General features: G+C 44.6%; 1 protein-coding gene across 1 annotated transcript in view; it reads left to right on the forward strand.

The window, feature by feature from the left end:
- LOC143816311 (ATP-binding cassette sub-family C member 5-like) overlaps window positions 1–26,645 on the forward strand; it is a 270,602-nt gene that overhangs the window by 120,703 nt on the left and 123,254 nt on the right. The window contains exons 10-11 of the mRNA XM_077296529.1: window positions 4,871–4,942; window positions 7,620–7,744. Coding sequence (XP_077152644.1) covers window positions 4,871–4,942; window positions 7,620–7,744 — 197 coding nt within the window. The remainder of the gene's footprint in view (window positions 1–4,870; window positions 4,943–7,619; window positions 7,745–26,645) is intronic.

A 26,645-nucleotide genomic window follows, 5' to 3' on the forward strand; every position in this document is an offset into this window, starting at 1 on the left:
TGGAAAAACTGCATCCGTCACTGGATTCCTGCGTTTCACAGTGTGTGCAGCATCCAGTGTCCATAGGCTCCCATTCTGTGCAATGACGTATGCCTCAGGAGGCGTCGGGGAACGTTTTTCCACTGCAAACAAAAAACGTTCCTTTGAACGTTTTTTCCAAAAGATGGTCTGTCAAATTCCGCAGGATCCAGTGCACGACAGACGAAACGTGTGGCCATCCGTCGCGATACATCGCTAATACAAGTCTATGAGAAAATGAAGGATCCTGCACATTTTTTTGCAGGATCCTGTTTTCTCAAAAAATGGTGTAACTCGACGGGGCTACAAAGACGGAAGTGTGAAAGAGGCCTTACCTTCAAGAGTTTTCTTGCAGTGCTCACATGTGAAATGAGGTGCCCACGATTTGTCTTGATCTTCAATAGGCATGCCAAAGTATGCTTTGTTGGCCTCACACATCTTAGCAGATGCTTTCACAGAGTACTTTTTCGCTCTTGTCTTTACAAATTGGCCACAGATGTAGCAAAATGTGTATGCCGGATGTACTGTAGCTATGCATACAAGTTTACTTACTTTGCAGAACAGTAAATGAAATGGTTAGTTCAAGATAACTGAAATGATTCTGCTATGTACACTGCTGTACAATTCAAGAAAGTTCCAGACAATTCTAGACAGTTGTAGAAACGTTTGATAGTTCTCACAGTTCCAGAAGCTTCTCAAAGTCTATACTCAGCACCGAATATTTCGCCAATATTCTTAAAAATAGATAAATTTCAAAACATCATTATACTGACTACATTAGCAAAGTTTATGTTGAATAATAACTTTTTTTTTTATTCATTTTAGGCACAAAGAATTAGGAAAACACACTTAACTTCTGGGAACAAAACAATATGGAAAATTGTTACGTAGCGAATTTTGTCCAGCATGGAAAGTTATGAAACTTTTTACAGCACTTTATTAGTGGATTTGACTTCATTTCTGTAAAAAAAATTCCAAAGCCCTGCTTTTCCCTAGCCTATTTGCCTACTTTTAGCTGCAATGATATTAGAACATGCTCATTTGAAGTACAGCTGATGGCAGTGAAAAGGTCAGCTCAGCACCTGTGCCTCACTAACTCTGCGGATAAGCTGCTGCAGGAGATTGTTCGGATAAGGGTACACTCATACTGGCGTTGATTCTCTCCTGCAAGAGAGTTGGGCCGATTTTGCTAATGCTGCCATAGTTTGATCCACGTGTCATCTGGGTATCAACCGATTCCCTCACATGAGTCAATCGCAGCACAGGTACAGAGAAGATTGAGAACTTAGGCCGCCGTCACACTGGCGAGTTTTACGGACGTAAGAGCGCAGAAACTACGTCCGTAAAACTCGCATAACATACGGCACAATTATTCTCAATGGGGCTGCTCCTATCAGCCGTATATTATGGATCCATAATATGCGGCTTTCTATGGCCGTACAAAATCGCAGCATGCTGCGTTTGTCAGCGTATTGCGCAAAAAAATCGCCAATGAAAGTCTATGGGGGCGAGAAAAATACGGATTCCACACGGACCAGCAGTGTGACTTGCGAGAAATACGCAGCGGTGTTAGTGAAAAGTCGGTAATTCAATTGCCGGCTTTTCATTTCTCCTGCACAAACCCGACAGGATATGAGACATGGTTTACATACAGTAAACCATCTCATATCCCCTTTTTTTTTGCATATTCCACACTACTAATGTTAGTAGTGTGTATGTGCAAAATTTGGGCGCTGTAGCTGCTGAAATAAAGGGTTAAATGGCGGAAAAAATTGGCGTGGGCTCCCGCGCAATTTTCTCCGCCAGAATGGTAAAGCCAGTGACCGAGGGCAGATATTAATAGCCAGGAGAGGGTCCATGGTTATTGGCCCCCCCCGTGGCTAAAAACATCTGCCCCCAGCCACCCCAGAAAAGGCACATCTGGAAGATGCGCCTATTCTGGCACTTGGCCAGGGTTAATGTCACCTTGCTATTGTAAGGTGACATTAAGCCAGATTAATAATGGAGAGGCGTCAATTATGACACCTATCCATTATTAAACCAATTGTTTGAAAGGGTTAAAAAACACACACACACATGATTTAAAAGTATTTTAATGAAATAAACACAGCGGTTGTTTTAATAATTTATTGCTCTCTCAATCCACTTGCAGGCCCTCGCTTGGCAGAATAATAATCGCACAAGATACATACCCTCAGCTGAACCGTCACGTCCCACGAGGTAATCCATCTGAAGGGGTTAAAATAATTTACAAACAGGAGCCCTGCTAATGCAGCTGTGTGCTCGTGCTTGTAATTCCCCGGCGAACGAATGAAATGTAGGTCATTGACCTACATTTCCTTCAGTCGCGGTGATGCGCCCCCTGGTGGATGTCCTCATATGACCTGGAGCGTGGGAAAAAGGTCCCAGGCTGCAGTTCATGAGAACATCCAGCAGGGGCGCATCACCGCGACTCAATGTAAGTACAGATCACTCTGCTTTCCTTTCAGCACCCGGGGATTACAGGCACGAGCGAGTGGTTTATCGCAGCTCGTGCCTGTAATATTAGTTAACCCCTTCAGATGGATTACCTCGTTGGACGTGATAGGACATCAGAAGGTATGTATCTTGTGCGTTTATTATTTTGCCAAGCGAGGGCCTGCAAATGGATTGAGAGAGCAATAAATTATTAAAACAACCGCTGTGTTTATTTCATTAAAATACTTTTAAATCATGTGTGTGTGTGTTTTTTAACCCTTTCAAACAATTGGATTAATAATGGATAGGTGACATAATTGACGCCTCTCCATTATTAATCTGGCTTAATGTCACCTTACAATAGCAAGGTGACATTAACCCTTCATTACCCCATATCCCACCGCTACACAGGAGTGGGAAGAGAGTGGCCAAGTGCTAGAATAGGCGCATCTTCCAGATGTGCCTTTTCTGGGGTGGCTGGGGGCAGATGTTTGTAGCCACGGGGGGGGGGGCAATAACCGTGGACCCTCTCCTGGCTATTAATATCTGCCGTCAGTCACTGGCTTTACCATTCTGGCGGAGAAAATTGCACGGGAGCCCACGCCAATTTTTTCCGCCATTTAACCCTTTATTTTAGCAGCTACAGCGCTGAAATTTTGCACATACACACTACTAACATTAGTAGTGTGGAATATGCAAAAAAAAAGGGGATATGAGATGGTTTACTGTATGTAATCATGTCTCATATCCTGTCGGGTTTGTGCAGGAGAAATGAAAAGCCAGCAATTGAATTACCGGCTGTTCACAGATATCGCGCTGAATGAAATCTAAATACAGAATATATATATATATGTGTCTCAATGACATATATATATATATATACTGTATATATGTTTTCCCGAACATTTGAGCACATAAATCCATTAGATGTCGGTTTTGCAAGCCTGAGCGAAAATCTCGCAGTACGGATGCCATACGGATTACATACGGAGGATGCCATGCGCAAAATACGCTGACACACCCTGACTACGGATCAATATTTTGGGAACATTTCTCCGTATTACGGCCGTAGTACGGACGTATAATACGTGGCGTATTGTCTTACGCCGAGTTTGACGCCGGCCCTAAAAGGAACCTGTCACCAGAAAAATACGCTACTAACTTACAGATATTGGGTTAATCTACAGTTAATATTGATATTAACCGACTCGGCGCCCGCACCGAACGCTATAGGGACAAAATTAAATTTAGTTCCCTCTGCAACGTTCCGGTTTCAGTCACGGGGGCAGAGCCGGTGCGGGTTCAGTCACCGCTGTGAGTATACAGAACGTCGGTTGTAACCTTGCCCCCAGCCTTGACGGACAGTCGGCCCAAATACAGAGCCAATGTCAGTCAGTGTCTGGGGCACGGTCACAGCCGCCACTCTCTATACTCAGAGCGGTGACTTAACCCACGTCAGCGCCACCCCTGTGACTGAAACCAAAATCCTGCCAGGGGAAATAAAGTTAATTTTCTCCAAGTGATGCACCAGGCACCTATTTGGCCAAGTGATGCACCAGGCACCTATTTTCTGGTGATGAGTACATTTTAATTTCTCTATCTTCTCCATTGTCTCTGTCAGTGTACACCGTACTGCACTCTGATGATATCCATGTGCAGTCCGATGTTCCACAAGCACCTATATATTTGTGTGGGTGCGTGTGTTCCGATCATTGGAGGCACCGGCAGCATGCTGCAATTGTTTTCTCGCACCAAATCGGCATGAGAAAATAATGGCAGATCTGCACTGCCCCATAGTATAAAATTGGGCCTAGTGTTATCTGATAAAACATCGGATAGCACTCAGCAGTGTTATAAACCAGTGTGAACATAAGCTAAGCACAACACCCAGAGGAAAAGTCAGTTGCTGACCCTGTCACTGTCATCATCTATACTCCGAATTAGTGTAATCAGTGCAGCTAAAGAAAGGCAATGCACTGGGGATAAGCAGGGTTTGGGAAGCCATGTAGATCAACTTTTTTTTTAAACAGAAAAGAAGACAAATTCCCTAATAAAGTGAATTACAAAGTTTCAAAACTTTCCATTCTGGACAAAATTATTTAAAAAAATTAGCTTTTAGTTACTTTTTAAGATATCTATGCATCCCTGACAATAACAGAGAAGAGCTGACCTGGCTTTGAATTAGTAAAATGATGTTAATCACAATAACCTGCACAAGTAAAGAACGGAAAAATCACAGATGGACTGGCCATGTAAGGGTATTGCTGGACTTGTCATTGAAAGAGCTACATGTGCATATAAATAGTTTGCGGTGTGAAAACTTAAATCTACAAATTTAATAAATGATTGATACTATTCTAAGACATACTACTCTAAAATGATCATATTTCTGCAGGGCAAACTTGTAGGAATCTGCGGAAGTGTTGGATGCGGTAAAACTTCTCTGATATTATCTATTCTTGGTCAGGTATGTTTGATTTCTTTATTCTCTATTGGAATAATCAGCTGTTTTTTTATATGGTCTATGTTTTATAAGTCATGTCAAAATGATTAACCAAACACTAAAGAAAAATTTAAAGGGAGCACATAGGACATAATGTTCAATCTGTAATAGAATGTGATAAGCTGAATAGATTTTGTCTTCAGATTCAATCTTCATGTGACCACTGCAGCCAATCAGCAGCTGCTGATCATCTGCAGCCTTCACAATAGATCCTAATGCTTATTTCCCTATATTATGTCTAAACACGCTGCAAGTCACCTGACGAAATAGCAAAGGGCTTGTCTCTTGGGTGAAATTATTGTTAAGATTGTTTAAAAATCGTCATTCTTGACAGCACGTCATCCTTTGTAAATTGCGGTCAGGCTACTAAACGACCACCTATTGTCTTAGATGTATATGAACCCTAAGGCTATGTTCCCACGATGAGCTTTAATCGTGCTTTTGATGCTGTGTATTTTTCCTGCATCAAAAATGCAACGTTTTTCAGTGCCAGCAAAGTGGATAGGATTATTTGTAGTGATGAGTGAGTATACTCGTTGCTTGGGTTTTCCCGAGCATGCTCGGGTGGTCTCTGAGTATTTGTTAGTGCTCGGAGATTTAGTTTTCCTGGCCTCAGCTGCATAATTTACGGCTGCTAGGCAGGCTAAATACAAGTGAGGAATGCCTGTTTGTTAGGGAATTCCCACAAGTTTTCAGGCTGCCCAGAAGCCGTAAATCATGAAGCTGAGGCGATACAAACTAAATCTCCGAGCACTAACAAATACTCGGAGATCACCTGCGTGTGCTCGGGGAGACCCGAGCAACAATGCTATTCGCTCATCACTAATTATTAGGAATCTCATGCCCACTGGGCTTCTTTTTAACGTAGTGTAAACTGACTTGTTCCAAATCCGCAATATGTCAGTTTCTCTTTCGGATACTCTTAAAGGGAATCTGTCGCCCAAAATTTGCCTATAAGCTAAGGCCACCAGCATTAGGGGCTTATCTACAGCATTCTATAATGTAGATAAGCCCCCGATGTAACCTGAAGAGAAGAAAAACAGGTTATATTATACTCACCCAGGGGCGGTCCCGGTGCGGTCCGGTCCGATGGGCGTCGCAGGTCCGGCACCTCCCATCTTCATACGATGATGTCCTCTTCTTTTTTTCCTGCTGCGGTTCCTGCGCAGGCATACTTTGTCTGTCCTGTTGAGGGCAGAGCAAAGTACAGCAGTGCGCAGGCGCCGGGCCTCTGTGACCCGGCGCCTGCGCACTGCAGTACTTTACGTTGCCCTCAACAGGACAGACAAAGTACGCCTGCACAGGAGCCGCGGCAGGAAGCAAAGAAGAGGACGTCATCGTATGAATATGGGAGGTGCCGGACCCGGACCACAACGCCCATCGGACCGGACCGAACCGGGACCGCCTCTGGGTGAGTATAATATAACCTGTTTTTCTTATCTTTCTGGTAACATCGGGGGCTTATCTACAGCATTACAGAATGCTGTAGATAAGCCCCTGATGCTGGTGGCCTTAGCTTATAGGCGAATTTTGGGGTGACAGATTCCCTTTAAGTTTTATATGCAGAATTTCCCCATAGACTTACATTAAGTGCGGAAATTCCGCAGGTAATAAGCACACATACGGTGAATGGCATTGCACAGTGTAAATCTGTTTGTTAGCAGAAATATTATATTCACTATTTTAGTGGCAGATATTACACACTAGGTAAGGTTGGATACTTTTATCACTTTATATAAGCAGTGTTTTACCGGTAACTAAAAATACCATTTATTTCAACACATACATAACATATAGCAAAAAAAAAAACCCATTAAGGCTAATTTTAAATATTAACTTAAATTCTATGTATGAAATGTGCTAGTGACAAAATAATAGTAAACAACTGGTAAAACCTTGTGACCTTTAGTTTTCTTATCTGTCAAAAAGAAATGCAACAATCTGGAACACACAAGCACAGCAAATAAATTAGTGCAAAGTCACTGTGCCCAGATCAGGGGACATTACATTCCACAGATAACAGAAAATGGACTGATGACATCTAGATAGCAAGTAAAGGTGCATTCTCACTGTCCAATTCCTCTGATGTACGGCATTTTGACACTATGCTTAAAGACTCCCATTTTAACAAAAAGTGCAGTACAGTTTTTTTTTTTTATTTTACTGGATGCCTCTCTATATAATAGTGTTCTCAAATATGCTATATGTTAATGAAAAGGTGTGCCAACTCGGGTCACCTCACTGTTATTGCCATTGACTGGCTGCAGTGGTCAAGTGACATGAAGAAAAAACGGAGGAAGGACAAAGAGTTATAAGGAAAGATGCACTAGAACTCCCCCGGCTGGGCTGACCACAGTTGGACCCTTCTACATTGCTGCCCGCTCAGTCATCCACCCAAATCATCAGCACTGGGCTCCCCTGCATGACCGCATCCTCTGACAGCACCTACACATGCTAAGTAGAAGCACTGCATGAGGGTCCATGGTATGGATATATGGATATAGTTCCACCACTGAACATATATTAAATGAAATAAACATTTTAGGAGAGCTAGCTGATCATTTTTAAAAGTGAATAATAGGTAATGACTAATGAACTGTTGCACTGCAGACTTACAGTAATATTCTTTTGGTATATCTAGATGACCTTACTAGAGGGCACAATGTCAGTTAGTGGCAGTATTGCCTATGCGGCCCAGCAAGCCTGGATTTTCAATGCATCCCTGAAAGAGAATGTCTTGTTTGGGGAAGAATATGACGAAGAAAAGTAAGTTACACTCAAACTTTTAATTGTCATTCATTTTAAATTTATTTCCTGATTTTTTGTCAAAGTGAACAATGATATAACATTAATTATGAAATGTTAATAAAGAATCTTAGCACCATATATAGGTCAGCTGCACCTTCGGTACAAAGCATACGGTCAGCGTGCAGGCTATGTGCAGCCCTGTCACCACCTTGAGCAATTAAACCCCCCTGTCGCAATCAATAGCAATCGCAGCATTTAGACAATGATAGGATCCCTCGTGACAAGATCATGGGGCCTATGGTAGTCATGGCAACCCGGTGGTCACATGACAACCTCCAGGTCTGCCATTTATGGTGGCCTGTTATACCATGCCCTCTACACTGAGTGCTTACACCAGGGTTTCCATGTAAATCTCTGAAATATGTGATCCAGATGACACCCCTGGTGGAAAATCTGCTATAATGAGGTTAATGAGGACACTGTGGACACCGTCTGGCCTATAATCTAGCGGTGTCCGTCTTTTAAGGCATGCATAAAAGCGTGGTCGGCCACAGTTTTATGCACTTCTGACAAGAAATACATTGCTGAACAGAGGCCAGACAGAGTCCAGAGTAACTCTGCTGCCTCATTAAAGTGAATGGATCCCTCAGGGGTTATATCTGAATCATGTCATCTGGAGATTTAGATGGAAACCCCAATGTAATTCTTCGGTGTTTTTGGATCACGCAGGATAAACTTGAAAAATGTGGTCCCAATAAAAGCTTCAACTCGATCCACAAAAAAGCAAGTCCTCACTCAGGTCTGTTATCTGTCAATGAAAATATAGGAAGCTTCCAAACTACTTGTAGCGCAAAGGCTCTGGAAAAGTGCCTGGTCTTCCCCCTCCCCTCCCAACAAAAAAGAAATCCAGCACATTCTGAGCTCCCAAATCCAAATGCCCACCTTCTTTCTGAGCATCACAGTGTGCCTAAACCACGTTTAACATCCATGTTTGGCATTTCTGTAGCAATGAGAGCCCACATAATTTACTGGTGCATGTCTCCAGAAGTATGACCTGGGCATGATGTACAGGCACTACAATATATGGGCACTGCAATGTATGGGCACTACAATGGCAGATTTGCAATTTTTACTCAACAACATCCACTGCTGTTTGTTTCTGGGAAACATCCATTAAGTAAAAATCATCACTACACCTGTAGATAAAATCCCAGAGGGTTGTGATGTCCAAAATGGGGCCAATTGAGGGGGAATTCTTCTCTTTTGTCACTTAAGGGCTTAAGTCTGCAATTTATTCTATGATGATTTGTTAGCCAAGAGTCAAATAGAGCTCCGTCCCTCCCGAGTATCACCGTGTGGCTAAGCAGTACTGTACAGCCACCAATGGGGTATTTCTATATTCAGCAAAAATTGTGTGACAAATTTTGATGACATTTTGACGTGCCGCCAAATACAACATATTGCGTTCCCGTGCGGTCAGCGGGCACGTCAGAACGATGCATCCGCAGACAAACGCATGTCCCTGCATACCCAATGTTAAAGATAACATACATGGAAGACGCATGCATGTGCAGCAGTTCGGATATGAAGGGAAAAAGTACGCAGCCCTACGCTGGGCTGCCGAACGCAAATGTGTACTTAGCCTACGGAAGGTGAAAACAGACTCGGGGTGAAGCGGTTAAACTACATTCCCACAATGAGTATTTGGTAACTATTTGATGTTGCATCCATCAGCTAAATTAGGTTACTTGCATTTTTTCATAACTTTTTGATGCTGCGGTTTTTATCTCTCTTTAGAATGTCATGTTTTTGTTACTTCCTGGTAGTTGGATTTGACAAAACTTAATTGATATAGTCATGTCATGTGCAGATTACATGCATATTTTACCTGCTGATTTTACTCATCTAAAGTTATATTCCCTTGATGAGTTTTTGATGAATTTTTGAATATTATTGATGCTCAAAAAGCACAACACCTTACAGTTTCAGCAATGTGGATAATAATTATATAAACCTCACACCCTCTCAGCTTTTTTTTATTAAACATTGTAGTTGAACGGTGGTGCCTAGTTGAAATTCACAACATGTCAATTTCTCTTGTTAGTAAGCTGAGTCATATGTAAAGATTTTCCTCAAAGTATTGCACTAGATGCGGAAAATTTACAGGTAGAAAATGCTTATGCAGTTTTAGTGTGTTTAGCTTTATCAATAAAGTTACCGTATGTCAAAGCCAAATACCAGGAAGTATCAAAAACAAAGCCGCTTTATTTCACCCCTGAGCCTGTTTTCACCTTCATGATCAGGCCAAATGTTACAATTCTGACCACTGTCACTTTATGAGGTAATAACTCTGGAATGCTTCTATGGATCACAATGATTGAAATAGTTTTTTCGTGAGATATTGTAATTCATGATAGTGGTAAGATTTATTCGATATATAACTTGGAATTATTTGTGAAAATGTCACATTTTTTCACATGTCTACTTTACATCTGCATCATTTTTTAAACATAATTTTTTTTGTTATGATGTTAGAAGGGTGTAAAGTTGACCAGCGATTTCTCATTTTTCCAACAAAATTTACAAAGCCATTTTTTTAGGGACCACATCACATTTGAAGTGATTTTTGTGTGTGTATATGACAGAAAATACCCAAAAGTGACACCATTCTTAAAACTGCACCTCTCAAACTACCCAAAACTACATTCAAAAAGTTTATAAAGCCTTCAGGTGCTTCACAGGAATTAATGCAACGTAGACATTTTTTTGTACTTTTTTCACAAAAATGTTACTTTATCCCCCAATTTTTTGTTTTCACAAGGGTAACAGGAGAATCTGGAGCCCAAAACTTGTGCAATTTCTCCTGAGTATGCAGATACCAGTATGTGCCAGTAGTACTTGTAGTGCCGGTATGTTGTAGCACCAAGCTCGTGTTTCTGGAGATATGCACCCATAAAATAGGCGGGATCTCATCACTACAGAAATACCACGTGCTTTTCCAGAGCCTTCGCACTACCAGTAACTTAGAAGCCCAATATATTTCTAGTGACAGATCACGGAGTGGGGGCTTGCTGTTTTTGTGACTTGAGTTCAAGGTTTTGTTGGGAACATTTTACATAACAATTGGGATCACATTTATCCTGCGCTCTACGCTGAACACTTATGGAGCCCCCCGGCAGGGCAGTGTGGTACTCTGTACTGGGTCTGGTCTTTAAAGGGGATGTCACGGTGGCTGCGACCCGGTCTGTGGCCCTGGGCATCCAATAAAAGGGAATGGTCTATTAAGGGAAAAGTGTTTGAGTCTGTCGTGATGCCACCTGTGGTGTTAAGTCAATAGTGGGACCGACGCTGCGTTAAAGGGGTCCTCTGGGGGATGTTATTGCAGCACTGATGGTACACTTCCCACAGGTGAAGCGGGGTCCCCAGGGGTCCTAAGGTGTATGGTGGTGATGATGGTTGCTGGTAAATGAGTAAAGGACACAAGTTGTAAGTCTTTACCTGGTTTACTGTAGTTGGCAGGCCACCGTCCAGGGTACCAGGCACGGGTGGTGGTGGTCCGGTCGGCTCAGAGGCAATGGGAAAATCTTCTTCCCAGTTGAGGTCCGTGAGCCTTTCCAACTAGTGCTTGCTGTATATGAAGTCCCTGCTGCCTGAAGCTTTCTGCAGAGTCCTCTATTCCCCCTGTCCTGAGACTGGTGCGGGCCAATTACATACAGTTCTCCGCCCTCCGGTTCTGCTCTGTGTCTTAGAGTCCCACAAAAGCCTCGGGCTCCCGGTACCCGGCTACTGCGCTCTGCTGTTCCCCTCTGAGCCCTTTTTCTCTCTCCTCTGCTTCTTTCCTCTGTAGCTCCACCACATACAACAGCCCTTCCGGTTCTCTCACTCTTTCCAGAGGCTGCAGCTCCCTCGTGGCTGCCAGGCCTCTCTGTCTGCACTCAGTTCCAGACTTCCTTCTCCTTCAGTGTCTCTGAACAACTAACTAGCTCCTCCTCCAGATCAGGATACCTAAAGCCTAGGGGAAGCTCCCCTGAATCTGGGTCCTGAGCTCCCCCTCCTGGCCTGGATTTGGAATGTGTTGTGTGTGGGTGCCTTACCTGGTGAAGAGAACTCCATTGTTTCTGAGCATGACATTACCCTCCCCGAAAGGAAAGCAACATCACTGCAGCAACCGGTCACCTGGGGTGCTGCACTTACGTTGGGGCTTACATCTAAATCTCCGAGTGATGTGATACAGGTGAAACTTGTCAGAAGTGCACAAAACTGTGGTGAACCGTGCTTTTATGCACGCTTAAAAAGACTGACACCACTAGACCACAGGCCAGACTGTCCACAATGTCTCCATTTGCCTCATTATAGGTAATCTCCTGCCAGGGGTCCTGTCTGAATCACGAATTTCAGAGATTTACACGTTAACCCTGATGTAAGTGCTTAACACAGAGCGCAGGATAAATATGAGCCAAGCCATACTGCAATCTTTGAGAGGCAGAATGAACAAATCCACAGCAGGTCAAGAATTGGTTTCACTTACTTTTTATACTGTCCCTCATGCAGTATAAGTGATTAGTCGACTTTATTTTTTGGGTCGGTGCAATTACAACGATGCCAGATTTATATCGGGTTTTTATGTTTGGCTGCTGTCACACACTAAAAAACTGTTGTTTTTTTTGCAAAAACTGGTTTTTGCATCACCATATTTTAAGGGTTATAATTTTTCCATATTTCTGCTGACAGAATCATATGAGGGCTTGTTTTTTGCAGGGCGAGTTGACGGTTTTATTGTTACCATTCTTGGTCACATAACTTTTTTTTATTGCTTTCTAATCTGATTTTTGAGAGGCAGAATGAACAAAAACCAGCAATTCAGAAATTGCTTTTATTTTTATGCTGTTATGTATCCGGTAAAGGCAGCTTTATTCTTCGGGTCAGTACGATTACAGTGATACCACATTTATATCATTATTTATGTTTTGCCGCTTTTACACAATAAAAATTATTTTATAGAAAAAATAATTAATTTTGCATCTCTTTATTCTGAGAGGTATAACTTTTTTTATTTGTCTGCTGACGGAGCTGTATGGTGGCTTGTTTTTTCAAGACAAGACGACATTTTTAGCTATGACATTTGTTTTGTACATTCACGTTTTTTATTGCATATTATTCCACTTTTTGTTTGATGGTATTATGAAAAGTGTTTATTTGCCTCTTTTTTTTTTTTTAAACAAGTTGTTTGTTATTAAGGAATTAAAAGAATATCAGTAACAAACAGTTACCAGTAAAAGAATACAAGAATACAAGCATAAAAAAAAACAAAAAAAAAACAGAGCAACAACAACACGGAAGGGGAAGGGAAAATGAGCAGCTATACATCCCGTTACATATAAGATACAAAAAGCATTGAAACAGAATCTAACTGTTACTCGGTAATACACAATAATTCAAGATCTGACGAGAATCAGGGAGGTACTTCAACAATGTTATAAATAGAGGAAATCCACGGGTCCCACCAATTCAAAATCTTTATTTTTGTATTTAAATCATGTGCAAGCATGAGCTCATATGCACAGTGTGAATTTAGGCGAGATATAGTTTCGGGAAGAGAAGGGAAAGTCGGAGACTTCCAATGGGCTGCTATAGTCTGCCGGGCCGCAATGAGGGTATTTGTTATGATTGGTCTAATAGTAAAAGGATAAGTCTCCAAATCCAAACCCAGTAAAGCTAGGGAGGGCGTTAGTATCAAGGGAAGACCCGTTAAAGAGGAGATAAGAGAGCTCACTTCAGTCCAAAACTGATTCACCCCAGGACAGTGCCACCACATATGGGCTTCTGTGCCCAAGTCAGAACAACCCTTCCAGCAAGCAGGGGAGGGGGAGAGACCCCGACCACTAAATTTCGCGATTCGAGAAGGAGATAGATACCAATTGAACATAAGTTTTTTCGATTGCTCCAGGTGGTTAATGCAGCGCGTGAAATGATAAGCATGACCCGAGGCGGTAAGCCAATTTTCTAAAGGAGTTGAAAAGGCAAATCTGGATTCCCATCTGAGCATATAAGAAAGTTTAGACGTCACTCGTGATTCAAGAAGGGCTTTATAAATAATAGAGACTCCGAGACGGGCCCGGGTGAGTTGACCAAAGAACGCTTGTGAGAGGTTAATCTCCCTGGGATCGCAGACTGGGAAGGATACAGAGTTAAGAAAGTGACGGAGCCGAAGATAGGAGAAAAGGGAGGAGGGAGGAAGAGAAAATTTCGAAGCCAGGTCGTTATAAGGAGAGAGACGACCCTGAACCATTTGCCTCTTTTTTAAGGTGTTAATTGAATGGGTTAACTAGTGTGACAGTTTTATAGGTTTGCTCATTTTGGACGAGGTGATGCTGGGTGTCAGCTGTCATGTAAGCTGAACACCCGGAGGCGATTGCCCGCGCGCAGCTCCTGTGCGAAGGCGATCTCCATGACATATATATACCTCATTGGTCGAGAATTCCTTCCCTTCCATGACGTACATATACTTCAAGAAGGGGTTAAAACATGAAAAACCAAAGAGTGACAAAAACAGATGTGTCAAAAACGTGATAAAAACGCACTTGAAAAAAAGTACTCAGAAACACGCTGAAAAAACACAAGTAACCTAGTTTACATAATAGGTTCAGAAATGCTGCAGAAAATATGTAATACTGTAAAACTCACCAAATAATCATCATCATGAGAACGTAGCCTCTAACATTGCATTTTTTTGCACTGCACAATTATGCAGTGTCAAAAACTCATCACAGGAACTTTACCTAACACTGTAATGTGATCCAAGAAGTAAGAGAAAGCCAGCATCAGCGAATATAACCACATAGTTTTATTTTCTTCATAAATAAAAGAATACATGGGCTATACGTAAAAACACCAGAGAGAGGTATCACTATGTTATGCATTTCAGGCTATTTCAGTCCTTAGTCATGGTTACAAGTGAGAAAAGAGAAACATGGACCCTAAATACAACAAAATGACTTTTGGATATGGGATGGACCTCACTCCCTTTTAAAACTACCATAACTGCTGTAAACCCAGGCACTAAAATATGTTATTTTGGTTGTCAAAATGGCCACAGCTTTTATTCAAATCACAGGATTAAATAATCACAGTGGAGTGCTAGTACATTGGGATTCACAAGTACTGTGATATCCCCAGCTGTCTGACATACAGCACCAGGACAGAGAGCCATAAAGAGGCGGCATGCACTGGCTTGCCATTCAAGCAGAGCCAGTAAACTTTCAGGGCACCAATGACCCTATTATCATCACTTCTGTGCTTAACCACTGTGCCCGCCCCTTATTGACGTTACCATTACAACGTCCTTGAGGCTGGACACCAAAGCCAAGCCTGCTGACCACCATGAGGTTTTACATCCTCTATTAGTTAAAATTAGTCCACCTTAACTTGTCTGCAACTTCCACCTGACTCCTAAACCGCAAAGCCGTGACTAGTTATAAATTCCAAGTCACATTTGACACTTTTTTTTTTATTAAATCACTTTTGTAAACTTAAAAACTAGAAGTCCCTGCAAAAGCATTAATGGCACTAAACTTGGTAAACCTCCGACTCACAAAGAGTCATCCTACAGGTGGCTCAGGAGAGGAAAAAACCCCTGTGGAGGAAACCTCTAGGGAACCATGGCTGAAGGATTGCCCTTCCCTTGGGCTTAGAAGTTTAATGCAAATGACAACTCTTTATAGCCAATATAAAATTGAACCTGGTACAAGATATACGATGGCAAATTCAAAAATACAATAAAGCATTTATCATTATACAAACAATAATTAAAGGTTTTAGGACAGAGATTATAAACAGGGCGGGAGGGCAGGTAATGTTTCCTCCTGTCCATCCTGTGAGAGAAAGATGGAGAGCCAGAGTGTAATAATTATAGTCGATAACTCAGGAGACTCTTTGCTTGGAACAAGACAACTACAGGACACAGTCTTATAAGTGGTAAAGTCTATATTATCACACAGTGATTCAAACAGGTGCAGAGAGAAACTCAAGTCCTCAACACTTGGTGTAAATATTAAACGCAGCTTAGCAGTCTATAGGGAAACTTCAGAGGAAAATGCAATCACGCAGAAAGTCTATGATGCACAATTATTCTTGAGGATACTTGACACGAATAAGTCCTTATTTAGTCCAAACACAGATAGATATGCTTATAAGGCAGTTCAAATAATATCTTAGCTCAACCAGGGAGGCCTGGGTAATAGGTTTTTGCAGAGCAGCAACAGCTTACATGTCCAACAAATGCAGATGGAAGTAAGTACAGCAGCAGATGAAGGAGGATTACTGGAAACTGGTGTATGCAGCAGGAACTCAGAGCAGAGTAGCAGGATCACGACACAAGTTCACAGGAGCAGGTATACAGCCAGGGAGTCACCAGGGTCAGGAGCTGGATGCAAGGCAGAATACTCTAGCACAGACTGAAGGCTGGGGTGGAGTTTTATAGCAGGAAGACACAGTGCACATGAGACCAAAGACGCCATCTTTGAAAAGGGCAGTAATGCACAAAAGGTAAAAAATGTTCAGAGTCCTGACACAGAGATACCTCCCCTATATAAGCCCCATCATCCTCACAGTAATACACCAGGCACAAACATATTAAGCTCCTTCCTCTTAAAGCAACATCTCTTGTTTAAAATCTACACCGCAATGCAAACAAAAGCTGCAGGAGTTTTAGGGTATGTTTCCACGTTCAGGAAACGCTGCGTGTTTGACGCTGCGTAGAGCCGCAGTGTCAAACACGCAGCGTCCAGATGTTACAGCATAGTGGAGGGGATTTCATGAAATCCCGTCTCCACTATGCATTAAAAGACGCATGCGGCAGACCCGCGGAAACGGACATGCAGCGCGTCTTTTCAGAACGCAGCATGTACTTACAATGCTGAAACAATGCAAGGACAATGCAGTGTTAAGGGGAGAATGTATGGCATATGAAGATATACTGGAATCAAACTTATATGGACGCTTTGCTGAACATTAGATTCATGTCACTTTAAGGTTTTCTAATTCACTGTTATAAGACTAAATTCTGTTTGTTACTCTGTACCAGGATGTACCAAGATCCGTGTAAATCCCCTAGTCTTATCGAGGGTAAATGTACCTGCACGTAGGTGAATTGATCCCCAATAAACCAAAGATAAGTAGAATGGGTGCATAGACAGATGTCAGCTTGACCCAAAACAGCCATTAGGGCGATAGCGGTACAGAATTAGTCTTAAAGCAATAATCATTAGAATAATGATATTATAGTAATAAAGATAATAACATAGAACACGTAAGATCAAAAGAGTTTTGTAATAATTGACAAGTTGGAAAAACCCATGATGTAATGTGCTGAGACCGCCCGATTTCTCTTATAAAAAGAGCGGTCCGACCATTAAAAGACCAGGAAATCTTTCGAGACAATTGCTTGCATTTGTGTCCTGATTCCTCCGGCCGTAACATCTCACATTCAATTTGGCAGCAGACAACTAAGATGAGAACACACGCATCCCGTGTGCCCTAACATTTGGCGCCCAACGTGGGGCCAAATGTTAGGGCACCTTCTAGGTCCTCAGGATCTGGGATGGATGGAACTTGAGAACAAATTTAGTCACATGTCTTATTTAACAATAAACTTAGTCTGCATATAGACAGCTGTAGTTAGAAAAGGTATAACCCTAAACTGGGAATATTAGTAGGATCCTATAGTGCTGAGTTTGTAGGACCTGCTAGCGTGTGTGTGTGTGTACATGCGTATGTGAGACCCAAGGGAAAAACTAAAACTCCTTATGCTATAGCTCCACTGTTTCCTGTCTAGCATTAAGTATGTAGGGTCTTTTGTTCAAGGCCTTCAATTTCCCTTGTTCATCCATAGGCGTGTTTTTCTTCGGTGTGGCTTCATCTTGGTTCCTTTTCTTCTTCTCTTCTTTGGATGCTTGCTTCTGGAATGTTGGGACATCTTTTTCCAGGGTTAGTCCTTCTGTTTCTGGATCCATATTAGCGTACAGATGAGATGTTTCTGTGTCAAATAGTATCATTGCTGCTTCTTTTGCTGTTGCTTCAGTTAGTCTGCTGCCCACTGCTTCCCTTGAGATGTCTCCAGTGTGTGTGTCTTCACCTTTTACCACCGCAACTCTTCCTGGCATCAACAAGGACTCCATTAACTCTTGTATGGCTTTGTGGGGTCTGACCGGCATTCCATTAGCCACGATGAAGTCTCTTTCCCTCCAGATTGGTCATAGCTTCGGGTTGAGTGGACCTCTTGCATGCTTCTGTCAACCAGAAGTGCCCACCAGATCCTGGCTGATGACTGATTCCTCATCACCAAGAGGTTCAACAGACGTACCCTCAAGCCTAGAGATGACAGCCCATTCCAAGTCCTGTCTACTACCACAGCAGTCCATGGGTCCACGCTTCCCACTGCAAGGAGATGCCAGATCCAGAGTCCAGTGGCGGCTGCCACTCTTCATCCGTCTGACACTTATCCTTCACCTAGTCCAAGGGGTAGCCAGTCACCAAGGGGTAGTCACTCATGAGGAGGGTATAGTGACATTTTGGTATAATATCTCCTCCCCAAAAGTAACATATCAATTTGACTATTGCCTCATAGTAGAATGCCCAGGCCCCATGGCACAGTTTGACATATGGCTAAATACACAATTCATCTGTGTCACATTGCTGAAACAGGGGAAGGTTCAAACTGTGAGGATTGGTCACTTGTTGGGTGGCAAACTGGTGAAAGTGATTGGGGATATCAACCAGTCCAGGCCCTGCAACGCAGAGACAAATGGGGAATCAGCCTATTAACCCGCATGACCCTGTCCAAAGCCCCATTTCCAGTTTCAATACTCCACATCCCTGCAACTCATTGCCCCAAGGAGGGATGCATAGTCCTGTACCTCACCATTGACAACCCCTCAGATAATGACCAAGGGTTATATGTACTAGGCTCAAGTACTAAACTTGGGAGGGAGAATGGTGGCACAAAAGGTAAATTTTGGCTAAGAAGCATACATACCAGTGGGGGCACACAGGGGGTACCTGATACATTCAAAGCGAGGAACGAGACAGCAGTTGGGCTTAAACCTATCATTCCCATAAATAAGAACATACAGTGGATAAACTACCTATACTATAACCAACAACGGTTTATAGAATACACTGGTGATGCCATAAAGGCACTTATTGACCCATTAAGTTTTCAATAACTATTCTATCTGCTTTAACTGTATTAGCCTTAATTCTTTACAAGCATACCTACATGCCTTAAGAAAATGATGATGAAGACTATGGAAACCAAAGTGATGACCATACATGCTGATTTCAAAGATCCCCTAGATGAAAGATGCTGCTGTGAAACCACAAGAGGAATGTCATATCCACATCCCCCGGAATATGTCTGCCTGAAACACACCGATGAGGGAAAGAACAGGATCTGACTTCCTCCTGTGCAAAGTCCGTTAGGAGGGGGTCCATCTACTAGAGATGGGTCGTCTCGTCTATACGGTGAAGGTTAGCTAGTTAGATAGGCTTCAGATTAGGCCAGGAGGACAGATCGATAGGCTCGACGAGATCAGAGTTTGATTTTGCATATCTCCAAAGGGGGGACTGTTAAGGGGAGAATGTATGGCATATGAAGATATACTGGAATCAAACTTATATGGACGCTTTGCTGAACATTAGATTCATGTCACTTTAAGGTTTTCTAATTCACTGTTATAAGACTAAATTCTGTTTGTTACTCTGTACCAGGATGTACCAAGATCCGTGTAAATCCCCTAGTCTTATCGAGGGTAAATGTACCTGCACGTAGGTGAATTGATCCCCAATAAACCAAAGATAAGTAGAATGGGTGCATAGACAGATGTCAGCTTGACCCAAAACAGCCATTAGGGCGATAGCGGTACAGAATTAGTCTTAAAGCAATAATCATTAGAATAATGATATTATAGTAATAAAGATAATAACATAGAACACGTAAGATCAAAAGAGTTTTGTAATAATTGACAAGTTGGAAAAACCCATGATGTAATGTGCTGAGACCGCCCGATTTCTCTTATAAAAAGAGCGGTCCGACCATTAAAAGACCAGGAAATCTTTCGAGACAATTGCTTGCATTTGTGTCCTGATTCCTCCGGCCGTAACATCTCACATTCAATTTGGCAGCAGACAACTAAGATGAGAACACACGCATCCCGTGTGCCCTAACAGCAGGTGACCTGTCAGTGACCTCAGGTGCAGATTTGGTGCAGATTTTACCTGCGTAAAATCCTGACCAAATCCTGATGCAATCCTGGACGTGGACACATACCCTAAGGTCCACCCATTCCCAAGTCATGTCCACCTCCGTCTAGTCTCTGATGGTTTCTTTCTCATTAAATCAGCATAACTACCGGGGACATAATATACTAGCTATTGAACCCGTTCTACGCCCGGGTGGTGAGCATTTATATTGGTATATGGTCTCCATCCTAGTATTTGCTGCTCCCATCTTGCTCTCCCATCCTGTCATGTGCTGCTCCATCCTGCGCCCCCATCCTGTCATGTGCTGCTCCACCGTGTCATGTGCTGCTCCATCCTGCATCCCCATCCTGTCATGTGCTGCTCCACCGTGTCATGTGCTGCTCCATCCTGCGCCCCATCCTGTCATGTGCTCCCATCCTGCGCCCCCATCCTATCACGTGCTGCTCCATCCTGCGCCCCCATTATTGCGGGCGGCTGTGCGGAGTGCGGGCGGCTGTGCTGAGTGCGGGCGGCTGTGCTGAGTGCGGGCGGCTGTGCTGAGTGCGGGCGGCTGTGCTGAGTGCGGGCGGCTGTGCGTGGCGCTGCTGGGTGCGGTGGCTGTGCTGGGTGCAGCGGCTGTGTGTGGCTGTGGGCGGCGGCTGTGGGCGGCTGTGCTGGGTGCGGCGGCTGTGCTGGGCTGTGCTGGGTGCGGCGGCTGTGGGTGGCTGTGCGTGGCTGTGCTGGGTGCAGCAGCTGTGCGTGGCTCTAGGCGGCTGTGCGTGGCTGTGGGCGGCTGTGCGTGGCTGTGCTGGGTGCGGCGGCTGTGGACGGCTGTGCTGGGTGCGGTGGCTGTGCTGGGTGCGGCGGCTGTGCGTGGCTGTGCTGGGTGCAGCGGCTGTGCTGGGTGCGGCGGCTGTGCTGGGTGCGGCGGCTGTGCGTGGCTGTAGGCGGCTGTGCGTGGCTGTGGGCGGCTGTGCTGAGTGCGGCGGCTGTGCTGAGTGCGGGCAGCTGTATGTGGCGCGGCTGTGCGTGGCTGTGCTGGGTGCGGGCGGCTGTGGGTGGCTGTGGACGGCTGTGCTGGGTACGGCGGCTGTGCTGGGTGCGGCGGCTGTGCTGGGTGCGGCGGCTGTGCGTGGCTGTAGGCGGCTGTGTGTGGCTGTAGGCGGCTGTGCGTGGCTGTGCTGGGTGCGGCGGCTGTGGACGGCTGTGCTGGGTGCGGTGGCTGTGCTGGGTGCGGCGGCTGTGTGTGGCTGTGGGCGGCTGTGCGTGGCTGTGCTGGGTGCGGCGGCTGTGCTCGGTGCGGCGGCTGTGCTGGGTGCGGCGGCTGTGCTGGGTGCGGTGGCTGTGGTGGGTGCGGCTGTGGGTGGCTGTGCTGGGTGCGGCGGCTGTACTGGGTGCGGCGGCTGTATGTGGCTGTGCGTGGCTGTGGGCGGCTGTGCGTGGCTGTGGGCGGCTGTGCGTGGCTGTGCTGGGTGCGGCGGCTGTGGACGGCTGTGCTGGGTGCGGCGGCTGTGCTGGGTGCGGCGGCTGTGCGTGGCTGTGCTGGGTGTGGCGGCTGTGCTGGGTGCGGTGGCTGTGCGTGGCTGTGGGCGGCTGTGCGTGGCTGTGCTGGGTGCGGCGGCTGTGCTGGGTGCGGCGGCTGTGCTGGGTGCGGCGGCTGTGCGTGGCTGTGCTGGGTGCGGCAGCTGTGCTGGGTGCGGTGGCTATGCGTGGCTGTAGGCGCCTGTGCGTGGCTGTGCTGGGTGCAGCGGCTGTGCGTGGCTGTAGGCGGCTGTGCTGGGTGCGGCGGCTGTGCGTAGGCTGTGCTGGGTGCGGTGGCTGTGGTGGGTGCGGCGGCTGTGGGTGGCTGTGCGTGGCTGTGCTGGGTGCGGCGGCTGTACTGGGTGCGGCGGCTGTGGGCGGCTGTGCGTGGCTGTGGGCAGCTGTGCGTGGCTGTGCTCGGTGCGGCGGCTGTGCTGGGTGCGGCGGCTGTGCGTGGGTGCGGTGGCTGTGGACGTAAGTGGCGTAAGTAACAAATAGCTGTGGCATGAAGTGCCACAGCCTCATGGCACAGCAATTTGTTACTTGCGGAGGGTGAGTATACTTACCTGTCCCGTTCCACCGACGCCATTCCGGGCCATGACTATCCCCCTGCTCCCGGAATCGGCGCCTGCGCAGTCCGCGCTTTGCGGCGCCATTTTCTTGAAGACATTGCAGTGTGTCTTCAAGAAAATGGCGCCGGAAAGTGCGGACCGCGCAGGCGCCTTTTCCGGCACCAGGAGGACAGATTTTCAGTGTCCTCCTGGTGCCGGAAAAGGCGCCTGCGCAGTCCGCGCTTTCCGGCGCCATTTTCTTGAAGACACACTGCAATGTGTCTTCAAGAAAATGGCGCCGGAAAGCGCGGACTGCGCAGGCGCCGATTCCGGGAGCAGGGGGATAGTCATGGCCCGGAATGGCGTCGGTGGAACGGGACAGGTAAGTATACTCACCCTCCGCCTCCTGGCTCGTCCCTGTTTCTCTGTTGGAGATCGCGGTGTGCGTTCAGCGCTTACGCATACCACGATCTCCTGGGAGCGTCGCTCTGTGGGGTCCAGACTGCGCCGGCGCTTGCGCTTGCGCAGTCTATAAAGGCTTCGGACAGAGTGACGCTCCCAGCGTTATATTATAGATAATGAAAATCTATTATATTTTACCTAGTACACACCTTAGAAAAATATATACGTAGACATGAATATATAGTATTAATAGTTAAGAACTGATTTATGCGTATTATTTAAACCACTGGAATGAATACGTTCAAGGATTGATATCCATTAAGTGTCCGTTTTGCGGAGTTTGTGCCATATATTACCTACTCTAGCAGGTCTAATCACTTGCTCAATTGCTTGAATTTTTAAAATGGAAATAATGGAGGCATATAGGTTGGAAAAATGTGAAGAAACTGCAGAAAGATTTTTATAGTTTTTTCCAATTTCTCCTTATTAGTATTTTTAAAGTGCATGAAGTGTAACCAACTTATTGCAAATGACACACTGTACATGTGGCTAGGTAAATGACATATTGTGTGTTACGGTTAATGTAACATTTTATCTTATAGCGTTGATTTGTCACTCATGAAACAGAAAACTAGGAGACCTTTAGCACATGGCAACATTTACAGTTTCTCCTGAACACTGCAATGTGGGTGTGTTACATTTGTCCTAAATATGAGTCACTTGTATAAAGAAAAAGTCCTTAGTCAATTTTAATAAACAAAATGGATGGAAATATAAAAAAAGATATGACATTTCCCCTGATATGCATTTGTCAACTTCAGACATTGTCAGAATGTGATTTAAAGGACACAATGCACTGTATATAATAATGCACTAAAAGATTTCTGTACAGTTTGTTGGGGGGCAACAGAAAAAAAAAAATCGCAAAACTTTTCTGCACCTTGTTTTCTTTTATTTTCATGTCTTAGGCTATGTGCACACGTTGCGGATTGGGGTTCAGAATTTTCTGCACAAAATCTGCATCTCCTGACAGAAAACGCAGGTGTGGATTTGATGCGTTTTTTGTGCGAATTTTGTGCGGATTTACTGCAGATTTTGTGCGGATTTCATGCGTTTTTTACCCCTGCAGATTTCTATAATGGAAGGGTGTAGAAACACTGCAGATCCACACAAAAGAAGTGACATGCTACTTCTTTTGATCCGCAGCGTTTTTCATGCGCTATTTTCCGCACCATTAGCACAGCATTTTTTTTCTATTGATTTACATTGTACTCTAAATCACTTTGCGGATCTGCAGCGTTTCTGCACGGAAAAAAAACGCTCCAAATCCACAGTAAATTCGCATCGTGTGCACATAGCCTTAGAGCATTCATATATAAACATTTTATTGTTGCAGGTCTGCGGGTCAGTATAAGGCTGGAGTCACACTAGCGTATGGTATGTGATGTGAGAGCATTGGATGCGATATGCTAATGACTCTCGGCTCCTGCTCTGCTGCGTGCGGGAGCCGAGTGTCATACGTCATACGAGCCCCTGGCACAGAGAGAATCGGGGGAGGTGGAGAAACTAATTTCTCCATCTCCTCCATTGCCGGCATTGGCGTATGTCGCACAGCACTCGGATGATACCTGAGTGATGTGCGCTGTGTCACTAGCGCCTATAGACATATATGGGTGCGAGTGAGCTGATTCGGCATGAGAAAATAATCGCAGATGTGATCTGCCCCATAGATTAACACTGGTCCGAGTGCTGTGCCATGTTTTCTCGCAAAGCGCTCGTCCGTGTTATACGCTACTGTGACCCAGACCTAACTATGGCAATACCAATTTTGTCCTCATTGATGATTGACAGCAGTGGTTTGACTGGAGCAGAGTAAGGTCGGGAAATTACTAGTGAGATAAGTAAAACCAGTGGGCACAACAGTGTAATGTGTTGCTTGGCTAATCAAGCACCCCTATAAGCTTGTTTGGTTAAAGGGAACCTGTAAATATATTCATGGTGTCCGAACCATGGGCAGCATGAATCAGACACTAGCTGAGTCATTGCAACCGTTTACTCTTTACTGTGAAAACTCAGCCAATTTTTAAACATATGTTTTCTCTGAAAAGAGCATGTAGAGTACAACATAGAGTTTGATTCATGCTGCCCGTGGATTGGTCAGCATTAATCTCATGACAGGTTTCCTTTAAATGTATGTCCCATAGAAAGCTAAGTACTTAGTTTATAATATGAGTTTCAGCTAACAAATTCTCCTTAGCCCTTTAATGTCCCATGATGGATATATCTGTCATAGAGGTGTTAGGGAGCTATATTATATAGCTGTCATTTGTCTCTAACAGGATTGATCGGCACACCCACCGATCACTGCTATTAGCCTCTTAAATGCCGCTGTTAATCACTGACAATGGCATTTGAATGCCACAATCTAGTCCAGACGTTGAAAAAATTTGGAAAAAAGTCATCTCACCCATATAGAGATCACGGTCAGAGACTTGCAGTGCCACGAGAGTAACAAATGAAGGAAAAATGATTTCTATGTCAAGATCTTGAATTAAAATCTGCTTTATTAGATATGAACTTCTTCCTGACGTACCCAGTACATCATGGTTTGGGAACTGCTTCCTGACTTTCGACGTACTAAAACGTCCAGGCGATTTTGAGCGCTCGCGATCGCCGACGGGTGATCAGCTGATATCACAGCTGACACTCGGCACTCACTGCAAGGAGCACTTTAACCCCCTAAATGCTGCTATCGATATCGATTGCAGCATTTAGAAGGCAGGCAGAGGGAACCTGGGTCACCAGGCTCTAGCAAGTTAATTAGATCATGCATAGTGCATTATCTAACTTGTGTCAGTGCAGCACTGACAGTTATGAAGCATACCAATGCTCCTGTATTACAGTGGTTTATAATAAGAGCTGTAAAAGTGAGCGTTCTGAAGTGGAACAAAGTAAAAAGGTAAAAAAAAAAAGATAAACATTTTTTGCAAAAATATATTTAAAAAAATCAGATAATAATAAAAAATACATATATATTGAGCCAATATTTTTTTTATGTAAAAAAAAAAAATATATACAAAAAAAGTATATGTTTGGTATTACCATGTCCGGAACGACCTGCCCCATAAGGCCGGTTTCACACGTCAGTGGCTCTGGTACGTGTGGTGTTAGTTTTCTCACGTACCGGAGACACTGACACACATAGACACATTAAAATCAATGTGTCTCTGCAGATGTCATTGATTTTTTGCGGACCGTGTGTCCGTGTGCAAAACACGGAGACATGTCAGTGTTCATGGGAGCGCACGGATCACACGGACCCATTAAAGTCAATGGGTCCGTGTAAAACACGTACCGCACACGGATGCTGTCCGTGTGCCGTCCGTGTGCCGTGCAGGAGACAGCGCTACAGTAAGCGCTGTCCCCCCAGCGTGGTGCTGAAGCCGCCATTCATTCCTTCTTCCCAGCAGCGTTCGCTGGAGAGAAGGAATGAAAAATCATTGTTTTTTTTTTGTGGTTAAAATAAAGATCCTTGTCACCACCCCCCTCCCACCCCCTGTTCGCCCGCCCGCTGGAAATAAAATACTCACCCAGCTCCCTCGATGCTTCCTCTCAGCGCCGCAGCTTCTCGGTCAAGTGGTGCCGCTCATTACAGTGATGAATATGCGGCTCCACCTCCCATAGGGGTGGAGCCGCATATTCATCACTGAAATGAGCGGTACCACGTGACCGCTCATACAGGAAGAAGCTGCGGCGCTGAGAGGAAGCATCGAGGGAGCTGGGTGAGTATTTTATTTCCAGCGGGCGCACAGGGGGTGGTGACAAGGATATTTATTTTAAACACAAAAAAACAAAACAATGATTTTTCATTCCTTCTATCCAGCGAACGCTGCTGGGAAGAAGGAATGAATTCCGGCTTCAGCACCAGATGCAGGGGACAGCGCTTATCTCTAGCGCTGTCTCCTGCACGGTCCGTGTGATACCCAGTCGGCTGCCGCACGTGTGCCACACTGATGTGCCACGTGAGCTCACGGACACGGATATCTGGACGTGGGGGACAGGCCTAAAACTGTCACACTAGTTAACCCCTTCAGTGAACACCATAAAAAAATCAAAAAACAACCTATGCTTTTTCATCATACTGCCGAAAAAAAGTGGAATAAATTGTGATCAAAAAGACAAATGGAAATAAAAATAGTATTGCTGAA

The sequence above is a fragment of the Ranitomeya variabilis genome, chromosome 3, assembly GCF_051348905.1.
Source record: "Ranitomeya variabilis isolate aRanVar5 chromosome 3, aRanVar5.hap1, whole genome shotgun sequence".
Classification (NCBI taxonomy): domain Eukaryota; kingdom Metazoa; phylum Chordata; class Amphibia; order Anura; family Dendrobatidae; genus Ranitomeya; species Ranitomeya variabilis.